General features: G+C 35.3%; 2 protein-coding genes across 2 annotated transcripts in view; one reads left to right on the top strand and one right to left on the bottom strand.

Moving 5' to 3' along the window:
- Positions 1-746: 746 nt before the first annotated feature.
- Positions 747-2,475, top strand: LOC107601152 (intestinal mucin-like protein). Its single transcript, XM_016293208.1, has 7 exons — positions 747-782; positions 871-996; positions 1,183-1,278; positions 1,408-1,536; positions 1,615-1,654; positions 2,019-2,139; positions 2,260-2,475. Exons 1-7 carry the CDS (start codon positions 747-749, stop codon positions 2,459-2,461), a joined length of 750 nt encoding a protein of 249 aa, XP_016148694.1. The 3' UTR covers positions 2,462-2,475.
- Positions 2,476-3,238: 763 nt separating this feature from the next.
- Positions 3,239-11,475, bottom strand: part of LOC107601151 (toll-interacting protein-like) — a gene marked incomplete at its 5' end in the record, with an annotated part of 13,441 nt that continues 5,204 nt past the window's right edge. The window contains 4 exons of the mRNA XM_016293207.1: positions 3,239-3,834; positions 5,119-5,209; positions 5,544-5,696; positions 8,304-8,486. Coding sequence (XP_016148693.1) covers positions 3,614-3,834; positions 5,119-5,209; positions 5,544-5,696; positions 8,304-8,486 — 648 coding nt within the window. The remainder of the gene's footprint in view (positions 3,835-5,118; positions 5,210-5,543; positions 5,697-8,303; positions 8,487-11,475) is intronic.

Raw genomic sequence — 11,475 nt, 5'->3', positions numbered from 1 at the left:
ACAGAATTCAATGAACCATTTCAGCTTCCCATTTATGAAAACGTGATATATTTGATGAGTGTTTTTTTTTTTTGGTTTTGCAGCCCAATGATACTTGGCAGAGTGGATGTCAAATGTGTGAGTGTGAGAGTGAAACCCTGACGGTCCGTTGCCAGCCTGTAACTTGTCCTGTTTCACCACCTGTTACTTGCGATAAGCCTGGACAAGTGCTTGTGAACACAACAATTGACTGCTGTGAGATCCATGAGTGCAGTAAGTGATCTGAAAACAAGAAAACGGGGACTCAGAAGGACTTTTTAAAACAGATTACAGAAATACTATTAATTTGATATATTTACTAGGTTTTAGTTATTCAGTCATACTAGTGGTTTTCAACTGATGGCTTCAAAAAAATTAGGTCCCAACTTAAGCAAACGATGGGTCTTGATTTTACCCTTGTACTGTTTAAACAGCAGAAAGTTAGACTAAAAATTTGAAAAATTGATTGTAGAAATGCCTGTACATTTACAATGAAATGCTGAACAAAAATGTTTAATATTATTCTACAGGTTGTGATGTGAACCTGTGCCCTATTCCGACAATACAATGTCCACTGGGCTTTATACCATCCTTCAGCGTGTCTCCAGATAACTGCTGTCCAGAGTATATTTGCTGTATGTATATGGACCAGTTGTTCTCAGAAAAGATACTTTATTGTTTTGATGCTCTGTGATGCACTCATTCATTTCTTAATTTTTACAGCACCCATGGAAGTCTGTGTCCATAATACCACAGTGTATCAGGTAAAATGAGATATTACTTCATTTTATATATATATATACACAAGATATCAAACGTATACTTATTCCCTCTCTCTATCTTCGTCTCTAGCCTGGCTCAACTATACCAAGCGATGACCCTTGTACGCTTTGTCAGTGTGGTTGGAATGTAGATCCTGAAACAGAACTTCTTGCTCCAGAGTGTGTGATAGCTGACTGCAACAATAACTGTCCAGAGGTATAATCGTCTATTTCCGTCTTCAATAAAGACTAGCGGAGTCGGGTTACAAATGCCACCATTTTAGAAAAAGCATAACAAACCATGTGAAGCATAGACATGCACCTTTAAAAGAAGTCAGTGCTCAGTTATCGATCAACTACTAGGCAATGTGATGTATTTCTTTGTTTTTTTTTTTTGCTTTAGGGTCACGAGTACCAACTCATTCCTGGTCAGTGCTGTGGAGAGTGTGTTAGCACCGATTGTGTGGTTATGCATGACAACATCACAGTTACCGTTTCAGTAAGTTCTGACATGATACTTATTTTAGCATTTTAACACTTGCATTGTAAAGTGCATTTTGTACGATCAAATTAATGACATTTTAAATGTTTGCTTTAAGTATTCTTTGTATACCTTCTCCACTAACAGGTTGACCACATATGGCAACCATCTAATGACAAATGTGTGAAATACAAGTGTGAGAGAGTCAACGGTAACTCAGTGACAGTTGAGATTAAGACCACTTGCCCTGCCTTCAATCCTGAGAATTGTATCCCTGTAAGTGGCTTGAAAGAGACAACTTAATATCTTAAATTTAAGACTGTTCAATGGTTAATGCTTTTTCTTTTTCTACAGGGAACAGAGACAATAGATGCAGATGGCTGCTGTCAAACCTGTGAGTCTGGAACATTTAAAAAGCATTACTCAATAATTGCTAAATATGTTAATGAGAGTTAAATATCACTCTTAAAAATGCATTTATGTTCTGTTTGAATCATGACTCGTGAAAATGACGGGTAATGCCATTTAGAATGACATCTGATGCCACTATCTGAACACCCTTTCTAGGAGCAAAATAACTTAATTTAAAAAGAAAATACTACTACTGAACAGTGCTGGGTAGATTACTTGCAAATTGTATTCCGTTACTGATTCTACTCAGCACTGCTACTGAACTTGCCGAAAAACTATTTCAGGTCATATAAAGTGTAGAATTATATTTTCTAACACATACTTAATGTGTTTCTCATTTCCCTTAGGTACACTGGACAACAAATGTAATGTCCAGAAGAACAGCACCTTCATGGCCAGTAATGGCTGTATAAGCAGCACACTTGTGGAAATAACCTCTTGCTCAGGCTTGTGTGAGACCTCATCAATGTGAGTACCAAAATCACAATTTAGAGATCTTCATTTATAAATACATGTAGTTTTTGTGCCACAAATTGTACCGTCTGTGCTGGTACTTAACAACCGAACCGTCATTGTATGTTGAAACAGATACTCTGCAGAAGCGAACGCTCTTGTGCACTCATGCTCGTGCTGTCAGGAAATGACAACCACCAAGAAGGAAGTGACCCTGACTTGCCCCGATGGGTCAAACATCAGCCACACTTACATTTACATTGAGTCTTGTGGCTGCAAGGCCTCCGATTGCTCTGGTCAGTCGACTTCCTTAAGGAGACGCCGAAGGAGATTGTGAACCTGCGTTCTTAACCCCGAACAGTAGAGTGGTTTCAAATGAATCTTATGGAATAAATCTGTAAATTTTAATAGCATGAAATGTTTGTGATAATTATCTCTATGGTGACATGACAGCATTTTTGTTTCTTGTCTAGTAGCTCTTAATAAACTAGTGCAAACTGAAGTTTGTTTATATGTTGTCATTTTTCTGGAAAACGGCAATGGTTTCAATGCTCTGTGAATGGCATGGTGGAAAGGATTCGGTCACAGTTGTGGATTCACAATGTAAAGAATGATTCACTTTTGCAACCCATAGCCATTGCTCATGCCCTTATAAACTATATATTTTAGTCTAATTACATTCAAACTGGTGATAACTGGTGCGTTAGTTAGAGCAATATGGCAACTATAGCCTTTTCATTTAGGTTTACTTCTATGCATTTAGCTGACACTTTTATCCAAAGTGACATAATAGAAAAACAACAGCAATTCATCACAGAGCCAACAACAATCACAGTGTGCAATGTCAGGTTTATTATAAAGCTAGATTAATAAACAAGCTAGCGCAGAGGAGAAAAGCAAAGAACATTTTTTAGTTTTGCTCCAAGTGCCATTTACTCCAAAACAATAGAAGTTTAACTTGCAACTGTACTGTGCAATAACAGGCAATGTGCGTCATATATTTGTCAATATCATGGGCTGCTATTAGGCATTTCACACTTACCAGATATTCTGTGCTTGTAATGGTCATAAAGTGGTTTGTGCACAAACGAGCCATTAAAATGATGACATTAATTCTGATATCTCTTTAATCATCTTCAAAATAAATTATATCCATGTACATTTATGTAACTAAATTCATACAGATAAAAGCATAATACAGTATATCAAACATCTTTAAGACATGGGATCACTACAATACAGATATGGTATACTGCCCTCAGCGGACATATGACAAGCTACTCCTTTGCAAAAATCATCCTACATTCTCTGTAACGCCCCAGAAACATTCATTCTGAATGCTGATTTAAAGACAATTAAAAGTTTGTTAGATTTACTTGCTACTGTTAAGGGTTGATAGACTTCAGTGTGCATATTTACAGGGTTTTTTTTGGTATAAAGTTTTACATTGTTGGTACATTTAAGCGCTAGCTGTGTGGCAGTTCTGCAGTTAAAGCTCCTCGGCCATCTGTAGCAAGGAGTTTATGGCAGCATCCTTGTTGCCCTGTTGGGCCTCCAAAACGGTGCGGATCACCTCCTTGTCGAGGTTGGGAAACATGTCCTGAAGGGCTTTAAGGTCTTCTTCACCGCAGGGGGCGCTCTGTGACGTGACTGCAGCCACGGCTGGCATTCCCATGGGCACCACACCTTGGTTATACATACCAGGGACACCTAAATACACATTTGGACAAAAGCGTACATTTCGTGTTTTGTTTTTATCATTAAAGGCTGTATTTAACTGTGCACAGGCAACCATTTTAGAGTCTTAATCTCCCAAACAGAACAGGTTTGCTTACTCATTTCAACCCTGCAAATCTGACATGACATTTATTTATTTATTTTTTTGAAAGTTCATTGAATCTTTAGACAAACATTTGCGTATGTGTTTTTTGTTTTTTTTAATCAGAGGCTGAAACTGAGCAAAAATATGCGATTTGGTGCAGATGCTGATATTTATACTGCCAAAAATTAAGATGAAATTTTGATAGTTTGTGATGTAAATCAATGAGGTCTTTATAACAGTATAGCAGACAACCTACATAAAATGATATATCAGTTGTCACTCTATATCTCCAATAATATGTCTTAGTAAGATGATACTTAAAAAACTAAAATAAAAATAACTATAGGACAGGAAGAGCTAAATAAACTTATCACTGCATCTAAACCAACAACATGTTTATTAGATCCTGTACCCACTAAATTACTTTAAGAGTTGCTGCCTGTAGCAGAAGAACTGTTCTCAATATTATTAACTCGTCGTTATCTCTAGGTCACGTCCCAAAACCATTCAAGCTGACGGTTATTAGGTCTCTTATTAATAAAACACAACTAGATCCTAGTGATCTGGCAAATTACAGAGCCATGTCAAATCTTCCGTTTATGTCTACAATTTTAGAAAAAGTTGTGTCTGCTCAATTACGCTCCTTCCTTCAAAAAAATTATATCTATGAAGAATTTCAGTCAGGTTTCAGAGCCCATCATAGCATAGAAACTGACTTGCTTCTTGCATCCGAACAAGGCTGCATCTCATTGCTAGTTTTACTTGATCTTGGTGCTGCGTTTGACACTATAGATCATGACGTACTCATAGATCGATTACAAAACTATACGGTTATTTAAGGGCAGGCTTTAAGATGGTTTAATCCTACCTGTCCGATCGCTATCACTTTGTCTATTTAAATGGGGAATCATCTCAATTAACGCCAGTAAAGTATGGAGTCCCACAAGGATCTGTCCTAGGCCCTCTGCTATTCTAAAAGTCCATCAGATGACAAAAAGCATGTAGAAAATAGATTGTGTGAAACAGGCATTTCAGCAAAATTTTGATAATTTAAAGGCCTTAGAAATTTGTGTACCAAATATGATATAGTAGGGTTAAACATGATGAAGGGCCCTAAAACAGCATGAATATAGCAGTGGCTGATCGATTTATTATGTCAGTGTTATACATACCTGCTATGGGCACATATCCAACGCCCTGTTGATAAACTGTAGGCATCAAAACCACAGGCTGCGGCTGCATCATCATTCCTGCTGGTATTGACTTTGACAAAAAAAATAAAAATAGAGAGAAAAATAGACATTCGATTAAACAAACGTTGACATGCTCTTTTTTTGAAAGAGTTACTGTTCTTATATGTTATATCAGTTTACAGTGCATATACTTTTAGAATTTTCATGCATGTCCTGAGCAGGTCATTTGTACAGGCAACAAGTAATTTGACTGTCCACACTGAAAGCAAAAGCAGAACACAACATATGCATACCTATCACAATTGCATTGGTTTACAAAGTTGAAAGGCAACAGCATTTCTCTTGTAACACCTGTTTAAGATGCACCATTAACACACAGGAGTATTTTGTGAGTGAGGACTTACAGCAAAGGACATGACAAGATTAATCATGCCTTCTTTGTCATCACCCTGCCTTCCGCTCAAGCTGTACCATTCATCCACGACGGTTCCCTCTCGCAGACTCTCTGGGATCGTCACGTGTGTCCATGCGATGCGATCATCCATGGAAAACGCTCTCTGTCCGGCAACACAGAACAATCAACAGTTAAGATCAGCTACTGCAAGAAAAGTCACCTTTACATGCAGGATTTCAGGATATAAAAATTCATGATTTAAGATTGTTATTTTGGCACAGCTACCGTTATTATTACAATTTTGAAAAAGCTTTAATTTTTATATTTTCTGTTTTCATTTTAAAGTTTTAGTAAATAAATTGTGTCAATTGTGCCATTTTTTGTTTGTTTCTTCGCCTACATCCAACATCCGCTGAAACATCATTATTTTGTGAACGCATGTATGACAATTAGCGGAAGCTAGAGATGAAATATGGATATTTTTCTTACACAAATGCATCGATTTGCTTCAGAAGGCCTTTATTGTCCCTTTGGAGCCATGTGGAGTACTTTTTATGATGGATGGATGCACTTTTTTGTGCTTCAAAATCTCGACCCCCATTCACTGCCATTATAAAGCTTGGAAGAGCCAGGACATTTTTAAACATAACTCCGATTATATTAGTCTGAAAGAAGAATACACCTAGGATGGCTTGAGGGTAAGTCATGGGGTAATTTTTGGGTGAACTATCCCTTTAACTATAGTAACCCTGGCATGCCGTAATGGATTTTTTTCTTCCATACTATGGAAGTCTATGGCTACCAGAAACTCTTTGGTAATCAACATACTTCAAAATATCTTCCTTTGTGTTCAACAGAAGAAATAAATTCATACAGTTTTGGAAAAACTTGAGGGACAGTAAATTATGACAGTATTTGTTTTTGGGTGAATTATTGCTTTAATGTGACTAGAATATGACTAAAATATCAAATTAATGTTAACTAAATATGACAAAAACAAGGACATGTAACACAAAACTAAGCTATTAAAAATAGCTGGAAAAGGAATACAATTTCGAACCACTTTGAAAAGTAAATGATTCAAAACTTTCAATTATTTTGTCGTCTCTTTTTTTTAAAACAAATAAAGATTCTGGTATTTTTTTGTTTTTAATTACATTTTAGTTGTATCTTTTCCTGTCAACAATACAGAATATTGATATAGTCACAGTTATCGTTAAATGACATCAGTGTTGTCTCATCATAGTCATGGAAAAAAAAAAGGTTGTCAATAAACATTTTTCATCTTACTTTTCATAAAAAACTAATTATATATTAGAGGTCGACCGATAGTGGATTTTGCCGATACCGATAGCTAGGTTGGACCACACTGGCCGATACCGATTAATTAACCGATAGTTTTAAAATGGATACTGAACAAAAACTAAAATATTGCTTTATTAACAAAAACAGTACTGAACCACTAGTAGTAAATTTTTTTTTAAATAATAGTAATAGTAAATGTTGAAATTAACACTAACAAGGAACAATACTTACACAGCTTTCATTAATCTTAATGCTACAAATGGACTCTTATTTGAAAGTGTTACCATTTCATTTTAACTGTCATGCTTAAAGATGCACATCTTTAAATATATACACAAAGGCTATAGCATTAAAATTATATACATATGGATATTGTATGTATACTCTCACACTGGTGAACTATCCCTTTAACTATAGTAACCCTGGCATGCCGTAATGGATTTTTTTCTTCCATACTATGGAAGTCTATGGCTACCAGAAACTCTTTGGTAATCAACATACTTCAAAATATCTTCCTTTGTGTTCAACAGAAGAAATAAATTCATACAGTTTTGGAAAAACTTGAGGGACAGTAAATTATGACAGTATTTGTTTTTGGGTGAATTATTGCTTTAATGTGACTAGAATATGACTAAAATATCAAATTAATGTTAACTAAATATGACAAAAACAAGGACATGTAACACAAAACTAAGCTATTAAAAATAGCTGGAAAAGGAATACAATTTCGAACCACTTTGAAAAGTAAATGATTCAAAACTTTCAATTATTTTGTCGTCTCTTTTTTTTAAAACAAATAAAGATTCTGGTATTTTTTTGTTTTTAATTACATTTTAGTTGTATCTTTTCCTGTCAACAATACAGAATATTGATATAGTCACAGTTATCGTTAAATGACATCAGTGTTGTCTCATCATAGTCATGGAAAAAAAAAAGGTTGTCAATAAACATTTTTCATCTTACTTTTCATAAAAAACTAATTATATATTAGAGGTCGACCGATAGTGGATTTTGCCGATACCGATAGCTAGGTTGGACCACACTGGCCGATACCGATTAATTAACCGATAGTTTTAAAATGGATACTGAACAAAAACTAAAATATTGCTTTATTAACAAAAACAGTACTGAACCACTAGTAGTAAAAAAAAAATTAAATAATAATAATAGTAAATGTTGAAATTAACACTAACAAGGAACAATACTTACACAGCTTTCATTAATCTTAATGCTACAAATGGACTCTTATTTGAAAGTGTTACCATTTCATTTTAACTGTCATGCTTTCGATAACCGATAGTTCCAGCAATCAACTATCGGTGCCGATTAATCGGCAAAACCGATACATCGGTCGACCTCTAATATATATATAAAAAAAATGTAATATTATAATTTGGTAAATGATATAATTGTTTACAAAAAAAGAAAATGTTTTATAAGTAATAAGAAGTTATTTCAGTCTGACCTCATCGAAGATTTCCAGATAGAAAGAGTCGACCCCAGGCGGGACAGTGCACTGGATGACTTTGTTCCAGCGAGGGTTCTTTGCTCCATTGTGGGCAGTAAGAGTCTCATAGACGGCATAGCCAAGTCGAATCCTGCAGTAAGGGTCCATGCGTGTCATCCCATAGTTCTTCGCAAGCTTCGCCTGTGAAAATAACAATATAATTGGCCTTGTAACTTACAGGCCTTTGCATCTCCTTTTAAATATCCAATATACTTATTACACACTTAAAGTCACAGATGCACAAATACAGCAACTGCAATGAGCCATTTATGTAGAAACGCAATGTTAAGCCGAAATGTTGTTTTGTGCAACTGACTGAAATGCATTGCTCAAGCAATTGCCCAATCAGGGTTGCAACCACAGAAAGATGCCAGTGATGGAAATAACTTGTTATCTAACATTGTTATCATTATCATATTATTACACCTTTTACCAGGTTAGTCTCTGGAGAAAGCAATATCATAGATAGAGGACTTGTTTCATGTTTCATATGCCTTATTGACTTATTTTGTTTATTAGAATCACACAGCTTTTGGCTTCACGAGAGTGGTGTGAATTGTGGATTATTGTGATGTTTTTATCAGCCGTTTGGGCTCTCATTCTGATGGCACCCATTCACTGCAGAGCATCCATTGCTGAGACACTGATACAGTGCTACATTTCTCCAAATCTGATGAAGAAACAAACTCATCTACATCTGGGATGGCCTGAGGGGGGGTTGGAGGGAGTACGTTTTCAATAAATTTTCATTTTTGGGTGAACTTTTCCATTTAACTTAGACACTGATTGATTCTACAGTCAATAACAGCTCAAGAAATAACCAGTCTTCAGACTCAGGCTCAGCATCTCAATTATTTCTTTAATGACTGGTAACCCATTCAGACCATTTTTCAAAGTGATTCATTAAAAGACATTTTCTCAAAACGATGTTCACAAATTCACTATTAATTTCTTACTTCAAAATAATGTAGACTGACGTGTTTTCTGTAGTAATGTAAAAAGCAGGGACGCACCGAATGTTCGGCAACCGAAATTATTCAGCGTTCGGACGAACAAGCAAAAAGACTGAATAAATTGTACCGAACAATGACATTTTGGTGACACAATCAAATGGCAACCAGCATAGAGTGAGAGGTGAGCACCAAACATGTCGGCAGTGTGGAAGTGGAAGCATTTAAAAGTGTCGCAAAATGTATTACAAGCACTGACATCGCATGTCTTCGATGAGAAAAGGAAGGGGTGGTTGCTGTATGATTATTAAAATCGCGAAATGGCCTTAAATTAGTAAATAAACTGCAGAATGTTATGTTTTCATTCTGACAGCGCTGCACGAGCTCGCGGCGCTATCTGCTTGTTAGCCATGGTTCGAGGTCCAAAGCGTGAGGAAAATCTGCGCTGAAACAGCGTTTCTCGTCAGTTGCTCGGTCACATTTTTATGAATTTTTACAAGGCATGGATGTGATCATGTGACAATGTGATATGTGCGACAATAAGGATACAACGATTAAACGCGAGCCGGTTGTAAATCGATTCAAATATGTGACGATTCAAATCGGTTGAGATGCTAAACAAATCGCGATTCATTTAAGAGTAAGAGTTTATATGAATGCGTGTCTGAGGGGAACTTACGGTCTTTAGAAAAGTGTAGATGGTATTTTTTCTATTCATCTTGCCTCTGTATAATGCATATTAAAGTTCATAAGTGCAGCGCTGCTTTGTTTACAGCGGAAACCAAAGAAACGCTTTAAGCGCCACCTGCTGGCAGAGAGTGCATCTGCATCTCGTTCAGCTCGTCTGCTGTTTCGGTTTCATGCAGATATTTTTGTATTTATAGTTTCACAAAACTGAGGTCAAATCATTCTGTTTTTGCTTCAAATTTCGAAATTATACAATTTAATTTAGATTAAAAACTGCTCGTGTTGCATGTATGCAGCATCTTTGTTTGGATCAAGATTAAAATGCAGTGGTTGCCTCTAATTTTAAATGTTAAGAGCACAGACAAAGCCTTAGTTTGCTCATATGAAGAGATTTATTTTATTTGTGTTACTTATTTATTTGATTTGGGGCTTGTTTTAACATTTCAATTTAGTTTTGTTATTTACATTTACATTATATTTAAATTTTGTTATTTAGCAGACGCTTTTCTCCAAAACGACTAACAAATGAGGACAATAGAAGCAATCAAAACCAACAAAAGAGCAATAATATGCAAGTGCTATATTAGCATATTATTATAGTGTTATATTTCAATTTCACAAAGAAACGTGCAGTATTTCGTCCAAGCAAAAATAAAAGGACACATTTAATTTATAATTTGTCTTCAATCTCATTTTGTAAAAAAAAAAATCGTGAATCGAATCGTGAGTTGAGTGAATCATTGCATCCCTATGCGACAAACATCTTCCCAAATTCGTATAACTATGTCTGCTGTGTTGCCAACAACAAGAAGCACTGAGGTCCACAAAAATAAAAGCTCCATCAACATTCATAAATGTTAGTACTGCAATTTTACTGTTGTTCTGATGTTCTGAAAAAGACAATAATAATGATGATGATAATTATTAACCTTAGAGGCTTTGAAGCGTCCCTAGTAAAAACTATGTAACTATGTTTTGGAATGTAACAAATTGGGTTTTACAAACTGAAAATACTCTCCTACACTGAAAAAATAAGTGTAATTTTAACTGTAAAATTTTGTAAAAATGCTACAGAAAAAAAACGGTTAATAAGTTAACAGTAAGTTCCCGTACTATATACAAGGGAAAAACGGTAAAATATCTAACCAGACATTTCATGTAATTTTACAGTAAAATGCTCTTAATTTTACAGTTTTTAGAAGTAAAAAATAACAAATCAATGTATAATTTACAGTCAAAAACTGTAAACTGATATTCCCAGAATTCCCTGCATGACACTCCACGTTTGAAAGTATTTTGTTTAAATAATCATGTTTTTAAATTATTTTTGTTATTAGTTATGCACATTTGGGCTTTATGTTACATCTTCTGTTGTTTAATGAAAGTTCATTGCATTATTTAAGTATCATGTGTGTTACCATGATGGTGTTTTGTGTTTGCATGAATGCACCTTCTATATATTAGTATATACTTCTGCTTGTGGCGAAGCTACT

Source organism: Sinocyclocheilus grahami, unplaced genomic scaffold (assembly GCF_001515645.1).
Source record: "Sinocyclocheilus grahami isolate Dianchi unplaced genomic scaffold, SAMN03320097.WGS_v1.1 scaffold300.1, whole genome shotgun sequence".
Lineage (NCBI taxonomy): Eukaryota > Metazoa > Chordata > Actinopteri > Cypriniformes > Cyprinidae > Sinocyclocheilus > Sinocyclocheilus grahami.
The sequence above is the reverse complement of the archived record's forward strand: the minus strand, read 5'-3'. Positions and strand labels throughout refer to the sequence as shown.